The sequence below is a fragment of the Schistocerca americana genome, chromosome 2, assembly GCF_021461395.2.
Source record: "Schistocerca americana isolate TAMUIC-IGC-003095 chromosome 2, iqSchAmer2.1, whole genome shotgun sequence".
Classification (NCBI taxonomy): Eukaryota; Metazoa; Arthropoda; class Insecta; order Orthoptera; family Acrididae; genus Schistocerca; species Schistocerca americana.
The window spans coordinates 224772748-224795286 of NC_060120.1; the positions used below are offsets into that span (position 1 = coordinate 224772748).

A 22539-nucleotide genomic window follows, 5' to 3' on the forward strand; every position below is an offset into this window, starting at 1 on the left:
ACAACCACTCACAGACAGCAGCTGGCATCACTAGCGGTGGAGGGTACACAGCGTGTTCAGAAACATCTGTCGAATTCCTCATCCTTGCGGGGATGAGGTAGAAGTACTTATCGAAAGAAGAAATATAACTCCAACAAACATGGATCCGGAAATGCATGCTTTCTGCGATAAACACATGTTTGCAGGAGGTGTTCAGCAGCGTGGCGTGATTTTATGACAATGCATTCTCACCCCCCCCCCCCTTCCCTCCGGCGTAAGGAATGATGCACTCTTTGAAGTATACCCGGTTGTTGTTGTACCTGATGTCCGCACATCGTTGATTGTCGTGACGTAGACCAATTCCTTCAAGTGTCCCTGTAACAAAAAGTTTAGGGGACTGAGGTCTGGGAAACGAGCAGGCCACGGAGTGCAATCCCCCCCTTTTCCCTCACAGACCAATCCAGCGGCCCTGAAAAGTCTGCGTCAGCTGTTCGCGCACATTGTGACGAAAGTGTGCTGGTGTTTCACCATGTATGGACCACATTTGTATTCGTTGCTACAACGGAACAGTCTCCAGCAAGGTAGGCAATACATTAATGAGAATGTCCAGATAATGCGCTCCAGTTAACGTTTATGGTAGCACGTTTGGCCCTATTAATCTATCACCAAGTACGCTTGCCCAAACGTTGATTGACAGTCGGTGTTGATGTCCTCTTTCCTGAATAGCTTGGGGATTTACATCTACCCTCACATGCTGGTTATGGAAATTCGCAACACCATCTCTTGTTAACCCAGCCTCATCGTTAAATAAAATCTTGGATGTGAACAGTGGATCGACAGCACACTACTGGAACAGCTGTCGACTGAACCGCCCTCTGCCATGATGATCATGTGGCCTTAGGGCGTGAATGCGCTGTAGGTGACATGACGCACCGGAGACGGCGGTTCTGTCGATAGCTGTTGAGGAAGTGCACCGCAGACCCACTGTTCGCATCCAAGGTTTTATTTACCGATGAGATAGGGCTCATAAGAGATGGTGTTGTGAATTGTTCATGAAGTAGCCCACAGATAAGGTAGACACTCCTTCTTCTGCTGGTAATCGTCGCATACTGGTCCCAGAGGTTTCTTCCACCGAAAGTATCGCATGCTCCTCTATTTCAGGTGTGAGCGGCCTGTGAGCGGCCTTCTACTGTTGGTTTTCCGAGATGCAAGGTTACGTGTGACCCTTAGATGGTGGAAAAGTCTGCCGAACGGCTTATCAGAGGGAACTCTGTCCTGGGATATTTTTCAGCGTAGAGAGAACGGGTTCGCTGGTTGGCTGGTTGATTTGGGGGAGGGGACCAAACAGCGAGGTCATCGATCCCGTTGGATGAAGAAAGGTTGGTGAAGGAAATCGGCCGTTTCCTTTCAATGGAACCATCCCGGCATTCCGGACCGATTTGGGGAAATCACGGAAAACCTAAATGAGGTTGGCCGGACGCAGGTTTGAACCATCGTCCTCTCGAAAGCGGGTCCAGTGTGGTAACCACTGCACCATCTCGATCGGTAGGTCGCAGGCTACGTCAATTTTGCTGAATCATAGTAGGATATTGAGCCTTGTGTACTTACATCTTTCCACGGCTCGTTTCCTGAGCGTCGTGTGGAGCCAATATTTTTGGTAATCGACAGTGTATGGGCGCGATCGGGCTCTAGCATCTCGTTGCTGTCTTTTATTGTTTCGCTTCTATTTCATTTTTCCGCGGTTGTTCAGGGTTGGTCTTTTATCAAGCTCTTTCTTTTGAACTCCCGCCCGTAGTGTACCCGCTATCGATTGCGAGTTGGTGTACTTAGAAACCGCAAGTTGGTAACACGACCGACTCACGTGTTTACTGCAGCAGACTCTTTAGCCTGTACTATTTGTAGGCGAGGGCGGTCACGCTGGAGGAGGTTGTCGCGCAGTGGCCTTCGTGTCTGCTCTGGTGACGTCGACGTCCTGCCTTCCGCGTACGGTTGTTGTTATCGAACCCGCACTTCTACCCGTGGAGGAACGCCGGCCTGATTGGGCCTCTCTGTCCGCTCTTCACTGGTTGTCCGCTGGAGGCGGATGGCAGTCTAATCATCGCCTGCGTCGACGAAGGCAAACATCAGTAACCATCATGGGGCGGTGGAGCCGCCATTCGGCGAGGGTTTGAGTCCGAGAGCAGTTCGGCTGGGTCGGTGTCTGCCGGGACGACTGGGGACGGCTCAGAACTGTGCACAGCAGTCCCGGACAAACGACGAAGTGTGCCGAGGGAATGGAGAAAAGAAGTTAAGTGTGAATGTTTCAAGTTGATCGTCCTTTGGGATTGAGTTCATCCAGTTGTCTTTCCCGCCTTGTGGCCACCGCTGTGGCCATCCTCTGTTCTGTTCACTGGTGCAATTCTGACAGTGCAGATTCCTCCACGCATCGTTGCTAACCGGTGTAGTGGTGTATTTTGGTAGTTATTTGTGTACGTTTGCACTTCTGTGTTTTGGTAGTTCATCCTCTCGCCCTGTGGTTGCAGAATTTCGGGTGGGGAGTTAGTTCCTTGTCTCCCAATATCTAGTGCTGTTTTATTAAAGTTAATTCTAGTTCAGTCTAGTGTTCTGTTAATCCCTGGGTATATGTGTCCGCCATTCTATTTGCGCTGTATTTATTCTAAGTGAGTTGCACTGACAGTACTTGGGGGTTCGAGTCCTGTCACGGAGCTGATAGGGGGTCACATTGATTTCGGCTTGTCAGTTGGAGGGTGTTGCCTTAGAGGTTTGTTAACATTGGCATGTTAGCGTTGTCTAGCGCTACCGGGACCTAAAGAAGAACATTGTGCTGATCAGGGAATGTTGTTACACGTTCTTGTTTTCATTTCGATACCTGTATTTGTGAAGGCAACCGCATCAAGTAAAATCTGTTCTGAAGCTATACTGGATCTTGCGCTCTTGGGTTTGTTGGTTTTGTTTTGATCCCGACTATTTGGGTGTCAGGAATATGGAACTGTGTTGTTAATGTTTGGCTTGAACAGCGGATACGCGGCTAGTTCAGTACGTGTGTAGTGGCATGGCGTCCTCGTGAAGGCGTGCCCGCTAGAATGCTATTGCGTCTCCTCGAAGTGTAATTTCCACCTTACTAAAACCCCCTTGTTAAAAGGGAGGAAGAAAACAAGAACTTTAGAAATACCTTCTATTTGCATTAACTAATATCTGCTCAGTGATTAAGCTAATGGGAGCACCTATCCTAAAAGCAACTAGCGCACTTCTGTTATGGTGGCCCTCGTGCGTATTTTGGTCAGAAAGATTGTATAACAGGCCTACATGCTCCGTATCGAACTTCTGATGTTGTTTTTTGAGTGAGTGTGGATTATTAAAATTGATTATAGTGCAGACGTTTATATTTTACCAACCGTGTTTATAAGTTATTAATGTGATTGGCTGGAATGTAATACGAAAGTTTTAGGACCATAGGTTGCCCAGGTAGAAATTCTGAAGCCATGCTGTGTTGTGAATTCATGTATTTGCGTTTTATATTGCAATAGAATTTAAATGTGGTAAACCCACGCTTTGTGATTAATAATTTAAGATTTAAGAGTGCGTTCACTTAGCGCTTACTTATGTGTTGTGTTATTATTATTTTTAAAAATTATAATAGGCGTTTTAGTTTCTTAAATTAAAGCCTTTCCAATTCGAAAGTGGTGGCCCTCACATTTTGGGCAATTGTAAGCATCGAAGCAGGATTTAAGTAGTTGGTGTTATGTATTGTATGTTATGAATAAATTATTTATGTGTTAAATCACGTCTGATATGTCAATTCCTTGGCCCCGTCCACACCTTGGTCGTAGTGTTTTAATATTAAATGATCAGACCACTATGCCAGATATCACATCTGCCATTTCACTTGTCGGGTAGTAGGATTTCACGGCTAGCAAGTGGCGGAAGAGAGAAAATGTAAATATACTACACCGTTTGTACGTACAAACAGCGCAATAACAGTAAACACATAAGTGAATCTGTGGTATCATCGCCAGACACCACACTTGCTAGGTGGTAGCCTTTAAATCGGCCGCGGTCCGTTAGTATACGTCGGACCCGCGTGTCGCCACTATCACTGAGTGCAGACCGAGCGCCGCCACACGGCAGGTCTAGTCTAGAGAGACTCCCTAGCACTCGCTCAGTTGTACAGCCGACGTTGCTAGCGATGGTACACTGTCTACAGACGCTCTCATTTGCAGAGACGACAGTTTAGCATAGCCTTCAGCTACGTCATTTGCTACGAACTAGCAAGGCGCCAGTTACTATGTCTTCTGAACAGATAATATTGTGACTCATGTACCGTCAAGAGCGACTTTCATCATTAAAGGATTAAAGTTAAGTATAAAACTAATTACGTCCGCTTTCTGAATTCTAATTCCTTGTCATGTTCCAGACCTCACGTCAGTATAGTTCTTCCCTCCTCACGCCAGCCTGCGTGAGCTAAAACGAGTGCATTTCGGCCTCCTCTAGTAACACGGTGTTGGTTCTTCTGCCAACACTACAGAATCCGCGTTTGGAAAAGATAAAACACTGTGATACACACCCAGGGTTGCACAGTACTGTACTGACAGTACCGTACTGCAGTATTGTAGGCTTCAACACGAGTCGAACCACATACCTGACCGCAATTATCAAATGGTAAATAGGGAACTGTGAGTAAGACATCATAGTATTCTGGCGACACTTTTGTCGTGGCGCCAGTGTAGCGACTGCGCTAATATCCGCAAACAAGCGTTGCGCAGCCCCTTCTATAAACACATATCTATCTCAGGAAGTATACGAGGTGTGGCTAGAAAAAAACCGGACTAGTACTGGTGAAACAATAAAACGAATGCAATAAGGCTGAAAGTCGCGTGGCCTGTCACGTGACTCTCGCTCCGCCTACTGCTCGAGTTTCATCTGCCTCCTGCACTCAGTCTGCCCGTGGCGTCTGTTTTAAGTAGTTGACGTTTTGTCTGTGCGTCGGAAAATGTTGAGTGTACAGAAAGAACAGCGTGTTAACATCAAATTTTGTTTCAAACTAGGAAAATCTGCAAGTGAAACGTTTGTAATGTTACAACAAGTGTACGGCGATGATTGTTTATCGCGAACACAAGTGTTTGAGTGGTTTAAACGATTTAAAGATGGCCGCGAAGACACCAGTGATGACACTCGCACTGGCAGACCATTGTCAGCAAAAACTGATGCAAACATTGAAAAAATCGGTAAACTTGTTCGACAAGATCGCCGTTTAACAATCAGAGCAGTGTCTGAGTTAACAGGAGTTGACAAGGAAAGTGTTAGGCAGATTCTTCATGAAAGTTTCAACATGAACAAAGTGTGTTCAAAAATGGTTCCAAAGTGTCTCGCAATTGAACAGAAGGAACGCCGAAGAATGATTTGTTCTGACATCCTGGAAAACATTGAAAGTGATCCCACCTTCTTACAAAATGTTATTACTTGCGATGAATCGTGGTTTTTTACTTACGATCCCGAAACTAAACGCCAATCGATGCATTGGAAAACTCCTGTTTCGCCAAGACGAAAAAAAGCACGAATGTCAAAATCGAAATTCAAGGCAATGATGATTGTTTTTTTTTTTTTACATCAAAGGGATTGTGCACATTGATTGGGTACCAAAGGGACAAACAGTGAATCAGCATTACTACATTAGCGTCCTGGCTACCCTACGTGAGCGAGTACGGAGAAAACGGAACGATTTGTCGAGAAAAAAGTCATGGATCCTTCACCAAGACAATGCCCCAGCTCACAGTGCGTTGTCAGTGAAGACGTTTTTGGCAAAACACAACATTCCCATCTTAGATCATCCACCCTACTCACCTGATTTGGCCCCCTGTGACTTTTTTCTTTTCCCTAAAGTCAAGTCAGCTTTGAAAGGAACTAGATTTGAGACTGTTGAAGCAGTAAAAGAAAAAGCGACGGAAGTAATGTATGGACTTACCGAAAATGATCTGCAGCATTGCTATGAACAGTGGAAAATTCGTATGGAGCGGTGTAGAGACAGAGGAGGAGAGTACATTGAAGGAGATAACATGAAATTGTAAATAATTGTAAATAAATGTTTTTTCCAGCATCAGTCCGGTTTTTTTCTAGCCGCACCTCGTACATTTCTGGACCATGTTTATATGAATTATCTAAGAAAATATGCATTTTCGGGCCCAAGCTTATTGGATTTATTTTTCTTGTTTCGATGAGTACTACCACCTCTCAAGGTGTTCTAATTCTTTTTGAGCATCCTGTATAAAGCGTGTCCAGGGAACGCGTAAAACAGTGCTGTCCAGATGATAAAGCGGAAACGCCACGATTTATCTAAGATCAAGAATTTCTGGGCCAAGGGTCGAAGCATTTCCCAAACAGCAAAATTTGTAAACTGTTGACGTGCCACCGTGTTTAATGTATACCGGTCGTGGTGTAAGGGGTTCTTGATCCCTTACGCAATGTTAAACACATTTTGTGCCTCACACAGGTCTACGGTAGGCAAAAACTATTATCGAAAGAAGCTAACGCTAAGTGAGTGAAGTGTCAGTTAGTCGAGTGTATGTTCTGTTGGCGCCCACACATTGGAGGCCTTACTTGGAATAGTCAGATGCTTAGGGACTGGGCCAACAAGGAGTGGGGTTACGTGCTCTTCCAGGAAGAGGGCAGGTTCAGTCTGAGTAGTGACTCTGGATGTGCCCTCATGTAGTCAGAGTTGGGTACACGTAATCCATTCAGGAACATTGTCTAACATGATAGCTTTGGTGGTCCGGGTATCATGGTGTGGGGAGGCGTAGTGTTGCATAGACCTACTGACCTGCAATTCATTCAATGCAGTAAACTCACTGGTCACGGATTCATGCGAATGGATTGACGTGACCATTCACCCAGCTTAAATCACACCAAGCATATGTCATGCTATGGGGAGACGTATAGCAGCATGTCCACATGCACCAACCGCGCTGATAGATGAATGGAACGCCCTACCACAAGAACTCTCACCAATCTTGAGCCACTTGCCAGTTTATTTTTGGATCATCAGTCTTCTGACTGGTTTGATGACGCCCGCCACGAATTCCTCTCCTGTGCCAACCTCTTCATCTCAGAGTAACACTTGAAACCTACGTTCTAAATTATTTGCTGGATGTATTCAAAACTCTGTCTTCCTCTACAGTTTTTGCCCTCTACAGCTCCCTCTAGTACCATGGAAGTCATTCTCTCATGTCTTAACAGATGTCCTATCATCCCGTCCCTTCACCTTGTCGGTGTTTTCCACATATTCCTTTCCTCTCGATTCTGAGCACAGCCTCCTCATTCCTTACCTTATCAGCCCACCCAGTTTTCAGCATTCGTCTGTAGCACCACATCTCAAATGTTTCGATTCTCTTCTGCTCCGCTTTTCCCACAGTCCATGTTTCAGAAATTTCTTCCTCAAGGACTGTATTTGATATTAGTGGACTTCTCTTGGTCAGGAATACCCTTTTTTCCATTGCTATTCTGCTTTTGATGTCCTCCTTGCTCCGTCCGTCATTTGTTATTTTACTGCCTAGGTAGCAGAATTCCTTAACTTCCGTCATTGGTTATTATACTGCCTGGGTAGCAGAATTCCTTAACATCATCTACTTCGTGACCATCAATCCTGATGTTAAGCTTCTTGCTGTTCTCAATTCTACTACTTCTCATTACTTTACTCTCAATCCATACTCTGTGCTCATTAAACTGTTGATTACATTCAGCAGATCATATCATTCTTATTCACTTTCACTCAGGATAGCAATCTCATCAACGAATCGTAGCATTGACATCCTTTCACCTTGAATTTTAGTTTATTCTCTGAACCTTTCTTTTATTTCTATCATTGCTTCGTCTACGTACAGATTGAACAGTAGGGGCGAAAGGCTACATCCTTGTCTTACACCCGTTCTAATATGAGCACTTCGTTCATGGTCGTCCACTCTAGTTGCCTCTCTGGTGCCTTTACCTTTCCTAAAGCCAAACTGATCGTCATCTAGCGCATCCTCAATTTTCCTTCCCATTCTTCTGTATATTATTCTTGTAAGCAACTTGGTTGCATGAGATGTTAAGCTGATTGTGCGGTAATTTTCACAACTGTCAGCTCTTGCCGTGTTCGGAATTGTGTGGATGATGCTTTTCCGAAAGTCAGATGGTATGTTGCCAGACTCATACATTCTGCACACCAACTTGAAGAGTCATTTTGTTGCCACTTCCCCCAATGATTTTAGAAATTCTGATGGAATGTTATCTATCCCTTCTGCTTTATTCCATCGTAAGTCCTCAAAAGCTCGTTTAAATTCTGATTCTAATATGGATCCTCCATCTATTCTAAATCGACTCCTCTTTCTTCTTCTATCACATCAGACAAATCTTCCCCATTCTTAGAGGCTCTCAATGTATTCTTTCCACCTATCCGCTCTCTCCTCTGCATTTAACAGTGGAATTCCCGTTGCACTCTTAATGTTATCACCCTTGCTTTTGATGTCACCGGAGGATGTCTTGACTTTCCTGTATGCTGAATCTGTCCTTCTGACAATCATTACTTTTTCGATGTCTTCACATTTTTCCTGCAGCCGCTTCGTCTGGAAGGGTTTTCATGTTTCAATGGGTGAATTTGTGTCGGTAGTACGCAGCAGTACAATAGTGGCTATTAAAGTGAATGATCAAGTAGGCACGGAAGTTATATGCAATAATTTTGCTTATCGGTAGAATAAATTTGAGTAGAGATAGTTAGTGTATGGTGAATATCGGAACTGCTAACGGCTCGATTCTTACGTTTCTCCTGTGCATATGTTGGTGCAGTAATTGTGAGTGCATGTTGATTAATGGATACAGTTGTGGTATTCCCTTTTCTTCATATCCAAAAGTGGGCACTTGTGGTAATAAGAGATAGCAGTCCGTAGGAGACCATGGTTTTAGTAAAAAGTCATGTGTTAACGATAAATAAAGATACAAAGTCAGATGCGTTAAATTTTATATTGTTGGTAGGAAAGTCAGATCCTTGTAAATTAAATCGTGGAATCTGATGCAAATTTCATGCTGTGTAAAGATCAGCCACCTTAATAATTATTTAAAGAACTGAGTTTTTTTGTTCTTATAATAATCTGAAATACTTAATGAATAAACCAATTTGTTCTAAAAAAAATCAAATTTGAGTTGGAACATTCTTTCTATAAGAATAGACAAAGCTTTCATTATTTTGTTTTATTATCATTAAGAAAAAGAAATTTTATTTAATAATTTTATTAAATGTATGAATGTCAATCGTTGTGCCAAGCAGAATTGACATAGCTTTCAAGTTTGGGCATTTATGCAAAGGTCCTGTAAATGAATCCGTTGCGCATAGTGTGAAACTGAAGCAGTAGGGGGTACCTTGCACCATATCAGTCTGCACCGAGAATTAACTGGTACGGATTGTATACGTCGCGTTGAATTCTGCCGATGGGCTCAACTTCAGATTCAGAGGGATGACCTATTTATTAATTTGATTTTATTTACTGAAGAGGCTACATTCACGAACAATGGAAATGTTAGTTTGCATAAAATGCGTTACTGGGCAACTGAAAATCCATGTTGGCTGCGGCAAGTTGCACACCAAACACCGTGGTCGGTGAATGTATGCTGTGGGATTCTGGAGGACAGAATTATAGGCCCCTATTTCATCGAAGGGAATCTTAATGGTAGGAATATACCGCATTCCTGCAAGAAACATTACGTATGTTATTGGAAGAAATACCTTTAGGAACAAGGAACAGAATGTGGTATCAACACGATGGGTATCCGGCACATTTTTCGCTGATGGCTAGAAATGAGTTGCAGAGACAATTCCCAAATCGTTGGATTGGACGCGATGGAGATGTGTCGTGGCCGGATCGTTCGCCAGACTTGACGCCTCTGGATTTTTTTCTTACGGGGATTCGTAAAAGACATTGTTTATAAAGACATTCCAACTGCACCTGAAGATACGCGAGAGAGAAGTGTCAGAGCATGTACTTCGATAAGTGCCGATGTGATAAGGAATACCAATCAATCCATGATAAGAAGATTGCACCACTGCATTGATACCAATGGCCATCACTTCGAATACTTCTTGTAAATAGACGTTCATACCACCTTTGAAAAAAAAGTTGAGCTTCGTATCTCTGACGCGACCACACCTAGCAACACAGAACTAACGTCATATTATGGCCCCCGTTGTCCCATGCAACTTCTGTCCCACAAACTTTCCAGCTCTTATTATACTTTCGGAGCTATTATTGGTGGCAATAGTTAGTGTTCACCATGTATAGTAGTGACACATGGACTGTGGGGAAACCGGAACAGAAGAGAATCGCAGCATTTGAGGTGTGGTGCTACAGACGAATGCTGAAAATTAGGTGGATTGCTGAAGCAAGGAATGAGGAGGTCGTGCTCAGAATCGGAGTGGAAAGAAATATGTGGAAAACACTGATAAGGAGAAGGGACAGGATGATAGGACATCAGTTAAAACAAGAGGGAATGACTTCCATGGTACTAGAGGGAGCTGTAGAGGGAAAAAACTGTAGAGGAAGACAGAGATTGTAGCACATCCACCAAATAATTGAGGACGTAGGTTTGTAACGCCGAAAATGCAAATAAAATACCTTCTGCATCATCCAAAAATTTCGCCATTTAAAGTGTGATGATAACTTGCACTGTACTTTTGATTCTGAAGCTGTATTACAGAAACTACATTTAATACGTAAGCGATGTACCAGTGTATTTATTTTTGACTGTATATAACTGATAGTAATTATAATGAAAATATTGCAAATTGCTGAGTAATAGTCAAGGGAACTTTATTGAAATGTATCGATAGCAACGACAAAATGTAGTAGCTGTGCCATTGTTTATCTTTGAATACGTAGAGTCTGTGTCGCACTGCGTGCAGAGAGGAAGCAGAGCAGCTTGAGTTATGAAAGAGTGCGGAAGTGTTTGTTAGGCGCTCCCGTCGATGCGGTGTGCAGCTATGCTCGCCTGATTTGTCAACCTGCGAGTATTTAGGGCACGATAGGAGTGGACAGGCGGAGGCAGCTGCAATTCCAGCTGTTACCTGTCCCATGGTTAGCCGTGGCTCTGGAGACGAGTAGGGGCTCTTCGCACCGAGCAGCAGCAGCAACAAAAACAACAACAACAACAACAACGGCAGCTCAGCATTGTCGTCGGCTACTTTCTTCGTCGTCCGCACAGCTACAACATCGTGAGGCTGTTAACTGACAAATATAGTAATGCAGAGGCTTTACCCAGCAACATTTCTTTCAAAAAGTATGAGTAATTTTAATAATAACTTGGAATAGTTAAAACATGTAGGGCACTTGTGTTGTCCTTGTCCTGAGGATTTATTACCAAGCAGGGTCCCTTTCCTTTCCATGCAATCACCGAGTGTCGTAAGAATATCAAAAATTAACTATTTTCTGCCAGTTTCAGTCTAAATTTTCTGGCACAGTAACTGTTCATTCTTGCATTGCATAGCACAGGCTACTTAAAGTAAAGTAAAATTTCACTGGAAAAACTAATAACTAAAGATACAGCACAAATTAAGGCTGCGCAATTTCATTTCTTTTGCAGTTAGCTTAGTGAGTGACTTCTGCTGCCTTGGTATATATTTTATTGTTGTTATTTTAAAAGTAAAACGAACTGCTCGTTTGCTTAAAGTAAATTCAGTTCAATCTTTCAATAATCAAAAGCAAATTACTTGCCTTTTTCTAAATTTTGCATTACGTAATACTGGGGTTGCTGAAAGTTTTTTTTTTTTTTTTTTTTACATAACAAAGTTTAAGTTAAGCCAGTCATTTATTTAACCCGTAATTTCATTTAACGTTACTTTCAAAATAATTAACTGGGAACTCAGTGTTTTCTGATCTGTTTATTTTCTCGTGAACAGTTGTGCTGTGAAAAAGCGTGACAACCTTCTTTCTGTTGCATTGCCAGTAATTATTTGCTTAAATTTCTTTGCCATTACGTTTCTCAAGATTCTTGAGATTCATTGCCCTAGCGGGCTGGCGACCGTGTAATTAGCCTTTTTTCAGCTAATCAGTGTTTTCTTTGTGTTATCAGTGAATTTTTAGTAATAATTATGTGGTTGCTTCCCCCCCCCCCCCCTCCCCCCTTCCCCACCGGTGCGGTTCGTGAGCGATTGCACTAAATTTCACCCATATCGAAACTGTCATCTAAATTTAGCTTAAACATAGAATAGCTTCCTCCTTCAGAAGAGTCTGTTGTATGCTTTCCTCCAATTAACCAGTGTTGTTTCCCTTCGCTAACGATATAGCCTTATTCACAGTATTAGGCGTATGCGATCCAATAGGCCGAATAGGAAGGGGGAGGTTACAGGTTGCAAGTCCTACTCTGAGATGAAGGGGTTGGGCCGGCCGAAGTGGCCGTGCGGTTCTAGGCGCTGCAGTCTGGAACCGCGAGACCGCTACGGTCGCAGGTTCGAATCCTGCCTCGGGCATGGATGTGTGTGATGTCCTTAGGTTCGTTAGGTTTAACTAGTTCTAAGTTCTAGGGGACTAATGACCTCAGAAGTTGAGTCCCATAGTGCTGAGAGCCATTTGAAGGGGTTGGCACATGAGAGCAGTTCGTGGCGGGCTGCATCATACCAATCAGAAGACTGATGACCCCCCCAAAAAATTGATGTTTGAAGTTATTGCAGGTTGCATAAAATCCAAATGTAGGGGCAGCTGAATCACCCTGTGTATTATGTTTGATGTCATTTTTCTGACTATTCAGGGACAGTTGAAAATGAAACTTTCTTTATTAATATTTGTCGATTTGTCCAAACTTTGCAATGAACACTAATGTAATGCACATGAGTAGGACAGAATAGCATGGTAGGGATGAGATGATAGTGGCAACCAATAGGAAGCAACCAAAAACGAGTAGTGGGGGTTGCAAAAAACGTATACAGTGCTGACTGGGGTGTTTCACAGAAATGATGTATTGAATACAAACTCTTTATTACGTGTTTCGAGCACGACCCATCATCAGACAAGCTGTTAAAAAATATGTGCATCATGATGTATATTGTGGGCTGTTTGTTGGATCATAAGCAGATGGGGAGTCCAGGTGATGTGACAGTCGAGTGTGAGGCTAATGTGTGTCAGGGTAGGAATGATGTGGATAGGACGACCATATATGGTGAGGTAAGAATTGTGGAGCCGAAAGGAGCAGATGGTATGACCTATGATGGTTGTCTTGGTCTTGGAATGGTTGATGTGAAGGAACCACTGGTTGCACGGGGGGGGGGGGGGGGGGGTGAACTGGACAAGGTACAGCATCTTCTGGAGGAAGCAAGAGGCATCGGTGATGTCAGTGGGATATTGAAAGGTAAGAGGGTGGCTTTCGACCTGTGAGGCAATGGATTCCCAGGAGGCATCCCAGTCAGCACGGTGGTAGTCGTGGATGGAGGGGAGCCATGGGTGGAGGAGATGGTGAGAAGCATTGGAAGGTGGGATCGAGGATGTGTGCAGCGGTATGACCAAGAAAGTTGGGGGAAGTGTGGATGACATCTGGGGTGGAGTTACTTTCAGGATGGGTGTGGGAGAGGAACAAGGTCATCATGGAGGGTGGAAAGGAGCTGATCCCAGTGCCAAAGGGTGGCAGGGTCATGGCTGTGGATGTTGACATTGGCGATAATCACATAGGGGGAGATGGTACTGTCAATGTGGGAACTGAAGTCATAGGGGAGAGGAGCTGCAGGATGGATATAGATAGTAGCACAGGTGATTGTGAGGGAGGAAAAAAAGATGCTGAGGAGAAGTTGTTCCATCAGGTCATTATTGAGTAGTAGTTGTGGCCAAACAGAGAGGTGCTTGTGGTGGCCAATAGCAACCCCACCTCAAGCAAGGGGTAGGGGTTTTTGGTGCAGTGAAGGAGACATAGACAGTTGCAGACAACATGGTGAGATTGGAGGAAGGTTTCACTATGGATGTAGTCGACCTGGTGCTGGGACAGAAAATGCAAGAGGAGGTATTTGTTGGCAGGGAGCCAGCCGGTGTGGCCGAGCAGTTCTAGGTGCTTCAGTCTGGAATCGTGCGACTGCTATGGTCTCTGGTTCGAATCCTGCCTCGGGAATTGATGTTGGGATGTCCTTAGGTTAGTTAGGTTTAAGTAGTTCTAAGTTCTAGGGGAGTGATGACCTCAGATGTTAAGTCCCACAGTGCTCAGAGCCATTTTGGCAGGGAGGAAGCGAATGTTTCAGTAGAGAAGATGATACCGTTTATGTGCCAGCAGAAGGGGTTGGGGGAAAGGGAGCAGGGGGCAGAGAGAAGGGCTTAAACGAGGGTGTTGAGGCGAGTGAAGGTAAAGTGGGCATGGTTGTGGGAGTCGATGGTGTAGGTATTCTAATGGAAGATGGAGTGTGCAGCAAGGGAGATATGCTGTAGGGTGTGGGGATATTGGCATATTCTGCAGGACGATGGTCAGGAACTGGATGATGTCTTCAGCTGTAGGAGGAGGGCAGAGGTAACTGTTGGGGAGGATTGGCTGGTCTATGGGCGAATGGGGACAGTAAGAGATAAGGGATGGTGGGAGGGGGTTTGGCTTTGCATTTTGGGGAGTAGGTAGGGTAGGTTTCATTGCAGGTGTTGCAGTGAGGAGGAGAGGTGAGGTTAGGACACTGTTTAAGGCAGTGGGAGGCTTTACAATGGGGGCAGGTGGGAGGGTTCTTGCAGTTTTGGGTCAGGTGGTTGTTGTAGAGGAGACAGCATTGGAAGCAGTAGGATTGAGGAGGGGAATGGGGTGGGTCAGCAGTGTGTGAGGAGGTGATCTGTGGAGGAGACAGACTTGGTAAAGACATGCATTAGGAAGGTAGGGCTTGAGTTGTTGCAAACACAGAGGGCCGAGAAGATTCCCAGAGTGGGCATTCAGTCCCACCAACACCTCCGCCTCCATGACCACGGGGCTGAGTTTTGTGATAATGGCAGTGAGGGTTGGCGGAAAACGAGGAGTTTGGGGCTGCCGAGGAGAGGAGGATGTAAGGAAAGGGGTGAGGGATGCTTGGAGGCCAAGGGTGATGCAGGGAAGTTGTCGGAGGAGATCAGTGTGGAAAGAGGGTGAGGATGATTTGATAAGCACAGAGTCTCTGTGGGGGATAAGTTGGGTAATGGAGGCATTGGGGATGTACTTATGGATTTCGAGGGTGAGGGTGTGAGCTTCAAGGAATTTATGATTGGGGTTGGCAAGGATGAAAGCATACAGGGTGGGGTCTGGGGATGCGCAGGAGGGGAGGTGTCGATGGGGGGATCAGAAGGAAGAGGGGTGGGCAGCGCTTTCTTTGAGAAGAGGGTGGAGGTGAGGTCGCCACTTGGGCGCTTGGCAGGTTTTTTTGCAGGTGTGGCCTGGGAGGAGGGGTGAGGGACTGGTTGGATTGGGAGGTGATGGGAGGCAAGTCCCTCTTGTGAGGTGGCAGCACTATGAATGGAAGTGGGGCGCTCTGGTGGCGAGCACCAGGTAATGGTGGCAGCGATCACCGGGAGGTGGCGGCAGCAGCGAGCACCGGGCAGTGGCGGCAGCGAGCGTTGGGCGGCGGCAGCAGGGAGCACCGAGCGGTGGTGGGGGCGAGCACCAGGCGATGATGGTTGCAGCAAGCACCGGGTGGTGGCGCTGACGAGCACCAGGCGACGGCGGCGGCCACCACCGCGCCGTGGTGGCGAGCACGAGGCTGTGGCGGTGGCGGCGGTGGCAGCGAGCACCAGGCGGTGGTGGTGGAGGCGGTGGCGGCGAGCACCAGGGGGAGGGGCGGCGGCAGCGGCGGCAAGGATCGAGCGGTAGTGGGTGCAGCGGCAGCGGTGGCGAGCACGGGTCGGAGACTTTGATGAGCGCCGGGCGGTGGTGGTGGCGGCGACGGCGACCACCGGGTGGCTGCAGCCGTGGCAAGCACCAGGCGGTGGTGCCGGCGGCGCGGCGGTGGGGAGCACCGAGAGGTGGCGGCGGCGGCGAGCACCGGGCGACGACTGACCGACGGGCGGATGGGCGAACGGACGGCGGCGTCGGCCGCCTCTGCCAAAAACGTCAGTTGCACCCTGAGAGGAGTCCAGGCGGCGTAATCCTACGATTTGGAAGTTGAGGGAATCCAACCCTTATGATATCTCAGAATTTGAGTACGCATACCTCTCCAATTTCTTTGGTGCTTCAGTGTATTATAATGGTTGCCTGTCTCCAGCATGATTTTATGTCATATTACTGAAATTAAACATTCTCGAACATCTTGTAATTCCAGGAACTGATAACTCGACAATATCAATTAAATGGCCGAGATTCTCGATTTTCGGAATGGATCAACTATCGGTATACATAATTAACTTTGTATGGAACCCTCAGTGCGCGAGTGTTATTGCACCTGGCCTTTTTTTATTTTTTAATAAATAGGAAGTCTTTTCCAGTTGTGTGCGATCCGTCTCTAGACTATCACTGAGGGTCTTACTAAATTCATGTAAATACGGCCGTCCACTTCGCCTCACAAGACGTGATTATTAAATCAGGATGGTTAGGAAGAGGGTGTAATCGAATGATTGTGTATGGTGAGGCGAACATCGGAGTGGCAGAATCTGCCTCTCGGTTTCGGTACTTTCGCGCCACGCTGCGGACGAGGACTGGCGCCGCGTGTGGCCGGCACGGTGACCCCGGGTCGCGAGACTGGTTTCTGTGAGCAGCCCGGCCGAGGTGCCGGTTCCCCCGTGTCTGGCGCGGCCGGCTAATGCTCCGCGCGCACGACAGACACCTCACGGCGCGGCACCGACTCGGTTAGTCCTACTTGGCAAGTGGCGCGCGCCGAGTAGCGCACCCAGGACCGCGAGCACTGCCCGGCCGCTCGTATAACACACTCACGATAGCGCCGACAGCGACTAGTCAGCCGTGTCTGGCGGGTGGCCCTTATCGCCATTAGGTCCGTAAAGACGATCGCAGGAAGCGATGGCTGCGATCGGTGGGCGCGGCTCGAACGCGGTAAGGAGCAGCAAGCGATGCACGGATGGCCGGTTACGGCACGGTGATACGCGAGTGTGTGTAACTTAGAGGCCGGAGCCAAAGGAGCACTGGAGTGTATCGGAACCAGACTACGGCTGAGAAGAATGCATTTAGGGAATGTACACCTAGGTAGACTCAGGTGTAGGGAGTCAGTTGTAACGAATTAGACTGTGTACCGGATACTAAAATACTCTTTTGAACGGTCAACCATGGAAATAAAATCCGCTCGTCAGAATACTGTCCGTGATCTGTTTACTTCTAGAATTTTATAATATATTCCCTCTCTTCTGATAAACTAGAGGGCTCCTGAGCTTAGCTATCACAGCCATGTTTGTGACTGGCTACATATCTGAAGATAGTATCTTGAGAAGCAATTTAGTTGTGACTAATACTTGATTCACTTCACCAATGATTACATCTTGTGTAAAAAGCGCTTAAGTCAGCCAAACTTTTAAGGAATACAAAAGTGGCTCATTAAAAAATGATGAAAAAGTTATCATAAAAATTTAAGCGCTTTTAAAAATTACTACTTTTCGATAATTTATATCTAAGTGAGAAGCATTGAGGGCAGAATACATAAAATGCAGTTTATATAATGTCAAATCTGTTTGGTTGCGATGCAATTCAAGTATTGATTACGTAAATTATGTCTCAAATAGAAATTGTTAAACACGTTAAATTCACACGAATGCTGGTCCTAACGTTAGCTTTGAGTTCTTATAACACTGAAACAGTATTCTCAGAGTTGAAAATTCACGTTCAGACAAAAAAAAAACCACATTAAATTCTAATTTCATGTTTACAACTGTAAACAACAACCACCAAAATCAACTTCCTTGATCGACCCTTCTTTGGACTTTTTTGATCTCTGTCAAACCTGTCTGGTAAGATCCCATACCGCACAGAAAAATTCTAGTAGAGGACGAACAAGCGTAACGGAAGCAGTATCTTTAGTAGACCTGTTGCATCTTCTAAGTGTCTGCCAATACAATAGTCTTTCGTTTGCCTTCCCCACTACGTTATGAAATGTGATCTTTCCAATTTAAGTTGTTCGTAACTGTAATCGTAACTGTAATTCCTACATGGTTCATATGGCTCTGAGCACTATGGGACTTAACTTCAGAGGTCATCAGTCCCCTAGAACTGCCGGCCGCGGTGGTCTAGCGGTTCTAGGCGCTCAGTCCGGAACCGCGCGACTGCTACGGTCGCAGGTTCGAATCCTGCCTCGGGCATGGATGTGTGTGATGTCCTTAGGTTAGTTAGGTTTAAGTAGTTTTAAGTTCTAGGGGACTGATGACCACAGATGTTAAGTCCCATAGTGCTCAGAGCCATTTGAACTATTTTTGAACCCTAGAACTCAGAACTACTTAAACCTAACTAATCTAAGGACATCACACACATCCATGCCTGAGACAGGATTCAAACCTGCGACCGTAGCGGTCGCGCGGTTCCAGACTGTAGCGCTTAGAACCGCTCGCCCAGCCCGGCCGGCCTGTATTTCCTAGATACAGTAATAATGCTGTTATGACAGTTTTCTGGAAACGTTTGCAGTCCGTTTTGCGTATCCAAATTGCTTGAGCCCGTTCATAACCATAATTCTATCATCTGCACACAATTTTCTGACTGACTACCAGAAAAGCCATCTCTCCTTCCCCCAAGTACCAGTGTTTCACTGACTAAACGACACGTCTCCGCCTGTCCATCTTCACGTTACCGAGTCATAAAATTCACCGACCAACTCCTCTTATTTTTCACTTCCTCGTTAACAAAATTTGTAACTCTGCAACTTTTTCTCCTGGACCATAGTGCTTCCTTACCTCTTAAGAGTATACAATTAACGTCGCATGGAATATTGCAACCTGCTCATACAAAATATTAAGACTCATTTGCCCCTGAACACAAAATATATAAAAAGGGTTTAAAGATGTATAAACATTTACAATCTTCATTACACATGTACTAAAACATTGAAAGTACATTACGTTGCCTAGTGACAGAGAAAAATCCTTTATATTTCCTTTCGTTTCGCATATGGAACGCGGAAAAATGATTGCTTAAATGAACCTCTGTAAGTTTTAATTAGTTTAATCTTGTCTTTACGACCCCCACAAGAAATATACGTGGGTATTATGGTGCATTCCTCGACTGCTTAATTAACAATGGTTCTTGAAACTTAGGAAGCACTCTTTTTGCAAGATAGTTGGATTCTACACTAAAGAGCCAAAGAAACCGGTATACCTGCCTAATATCGTGTACAGCCCGTGTGAGCACGCAGGAGTGCCACAACAGGACACGTCTTGGACTCGACTAATGTCTGAAGTAGTGCTGCAGGGAACTGACACCATGAATCCTGCAGGGCTGTCCATAAATCCGTCAGATTACGAGTCGATGGAGATCTCTTCTAATAGCATGTTGCAAAGGATCCCAGCAGATACGCTCAATAATGTTTATGTCTGGGGATTGTGGTGGCCAGCTGATGGTTCAAATGGCTCTGAGCACTTAGCGACTTAACTTCTGAGGTCATCAGTCGCCTAGAACTTGGAACTACTTAAACCTAACTAACCTAAGGACATCACACACATCCATGCCCGAGGCAGGATTCGAACCTGCGACCGTAGCAGTAACCCGATTCCAGACTGAAGCGCCTAGAACCGCACGGCCACACCGGCCGGCGTGGCCAGCTGAAGTGTTTAAACTCAGAAGAGTGTTCCTGGAGCCAATCTACAGCAATTGTGGACGTGTGGGGTGTCGCATTGTCCTGCTGGAGTTGCCCAAGTCCGTCGGACATGAATGGATGCAAGTGATCAGACAGGATGCTTTCGTATGTGTCTCCTGTAAGAGTCGTATCAGGGGTCCCTTATGACTCCAACTGCACACGCCCCATATCATTACAGAACCTCGATCTGCTGAGATGCGGGGTCCATAGATTCATGAGATTGTCGCTATACCCGTGCACGTCCATCCTCCTGATACAATTTGAAACGAGACTCGTCCGACCAGGCAACATGTTTACAGTCATCAACAGTCCATTGTCGCTGTTGACGGGTCCAGGAGGGGCGTAAAGCTTTGTGTCGTGCACTAATGAAGGGTACACGAGTCTGCCTTCGGCTCCGAAAGACCATATCGATTATGTTTCGTTGAATGGTTGGCATGCTGATACTTGTTGACAGGCCACCACTGAAATCTGCAGCAATTTGCGGAAGCGTTGCACTTCTGTCACGTTGAACGATTCTCTTCAGTCGTCGTTAGTCTCGTTCTCGCAGGATATTTTTCTGGCGTCAGTGAGGTGGAGATTTGATGAAATAATAGTACGGGAAAATCCCCACTTCATCACTACCTCGGAGCTACTGTCTCCCATTGCTCGTGCGCCAACTATAACACCACGTTCACACTCACTTAAATCTTGATAACCTGACACTGTAGCAGCAGCAACCGATCTAACAACTGCCGACTGCAGCGCCGTATTGAGCCTGTTTACATGTCTCTGTATTTGAATATGCATGCCTATACCAGTTTGTTTGGCGCTTCAGTGTTAGCTAGTTCAGGTTTTTCAGCATTTCCTTAATACTCTCCTGTGGGTCAAACAAGAATAGAACACTTCCTGGCAGATTAAAACTGTGTGCCCGACCGAGACTCGAACTCGGGACCTTTGCCTTTCGCGGGCAAGTGCTCTACCATCTGAGCTACCGAAGCACGACTCACCTCCGGTACTCACAGCTGTACTTCTGCCAGTACCTCGTCTCCTACCTTCCAAACTTTACAGAAGCTCTCCTGCGAACAGGTTCGCAGGAGAGCTTCTGTAAAGTTTGGAAGGTAGGAGACGAGGTACTGGCAGAAGTACAGCTGTGAGTACCGGAGGTGAGTCGTGCTTCGGTAGCTCAGATGGTAGAGCACTTGCCCGCGAAAGGCAAAGCTCCCGAGTTCGAGTCTCGGTCGGGCACACAGTTTTAATCTGCCAGGAAGTTTCATATCAGCGCACACTCCGCTGCAGAATGAAAATCTCATTCTGGAAGAATAGAACAGTTCAATATCTGACGATATTCCTTCTTGGCAGGATCCCACACTCTTGAGCCATATTCCAAGATGGGTCACATTCGTGTCTTGCAAGTAATCTCTTTCTTAGCCTCATTGCATATTGTCAGTAGCCACCATGTGTAGACAGTAGAGATTTTTGTGACATTATGAGAAAATCTCATGAGTTAGAACTTCAAGTGACGGTTTTAAACAAGGCCTTATTTCTGATACTCTTGGACGCAAAGCTATCTGGGATCAAAGAGATATAAATCATCACAGCCGCTTCGTGTGATACTTATTTTTGAAAGTAGTTTCTCTGGTGATCTCCTTCCTCAAGTCCGATCGTTCTGTCGGTAGATTTTCTTTGGTCTTAAAACTAGTATCGGAAATGAGAATCCTGAATATCTCCGACTAAGAATAGCGAATTTCTGTCCGCAGTGCTTTAACGCAAAGTAAACCACCTAACCGTACGCGTTAGTGTGGAGAACGGAGGTGCCTTACTAAGATATTCAGCGATCAAAGTAGGCATTCCATACCTCTGTTCTCTTTTCGGACAGCCACATGTTTGTCCCTAACGAACCACCGTTACTGCCTTCAGCCTGTGCAGAGAGTAACGTTTTTCGTTTCACACCACCGCAGATAATCCGCACAACTGGCGATGTGAGATGCTGCTGGGTTAATGTTCCCGGCGAACAGCGATGTGTGGAGAAGACTCACTACCAAATTCCGGTCTCAGGAGGAAACAGCACCAACTTGACCTCAAAAGCACGCTTACAACATATCAGCCCCAGCAACAGCAACCCCGGTGAGAGTCTGGGCCATAATTTTAATTGTACGCCGTTATGGCTTTAAACTTACCCTTCGCACCGTTCGTTTGTGAGTCGCTCTGTCCCACTGCAGCCACTTAAAGCCCGAGCATGACGTACTGTAAAACGGAATTACAACCAGAGCCTCTTATTCGCCTGGACACGTTTTCTCAAGGTGTTATGATATATTATTTCTGAACAAGTTATTCTACACGAAAAACAGTATGTAATATGAGAATGTAGTACATTAATCTCACGCGCATATACCTACAATATTATTTTGATAATATTCTCGTTTTGGTGTTATGCAGCTGTGTATCAAAAATAAAAACGGATGATCATAAGCAACTGAAGAGTCATTATGAAATGAAATTCATTATTTTCTATTTACGATGTAATCGTTCAAAAATGTTCAGATGTGTGTGAAATCTTATGGGACTTAACTGCTAAGGTCATAAATCCCTAAGCTTACACACTACTTAACCTAAATTATCCTAAGGACAAACAAACACACCCATGCCTGAGGGAGGACTCGAACTTCCGCCGGGACCAGCCGCACAGTCCACGACTGCAGCGCCTTATACCTCTCAGCTAATCCGATGTAATCGTACCAGTCGCGTTGGAGAATAGCACATCTCCTGTGAATGTATTTCACTTTAAAGGTACTCGCTTTAAAATCCAAAAAATAAAACGCACAACAGCGATGTTAGTAATTAAATAGCTTTACGCTATTTATTTAATA

General features: G+C 45.5%; 1 protein-coding gene across 1 annotated transcript; it reads right to left on the reverse strand.

The window, feature by feature from the left end:
- Nucleotides 1-15478: 15478 nt before the first annotated feature.
- LOC124593909 (leucine-rich repeat extensin-like protein 3) lies at nucleotides 15479-16894 on the reverse strand. Its single transcript, XM_047132260.1, has 2 exons — nucleotides 16766-16894; nucleotides 15479-16060 (listed from the first exon to the last, which is right to left on the reverse strand). Exons 1-2 carry the CDS (start codon nucleotides 16892-16894, stop codon nucleotides 15479-15481), a joined length of 711 nt encoding a protein of 236 aa, XP_046988216.1.
- Between the last annotated feature and the right edge of the window lie 5645 nt (nucleotides 16895-22539).

Coding starts and splice junctions, on each gene's coding strand:
- LOC124593909 (XM_047132260.1), bottom strand. CDS start 16,894: ATGGCGATAAGGGCCACCCGCCAGACACGGCTGACTAGTCGCTGTCGG. Junction 16,061..16,765: donor CGGCGCGCGCCACTTGCCAA/GTAGGACTAACC, acceptor TCCAAATCGTAG/GATTACGCCGCCTGGACTCC.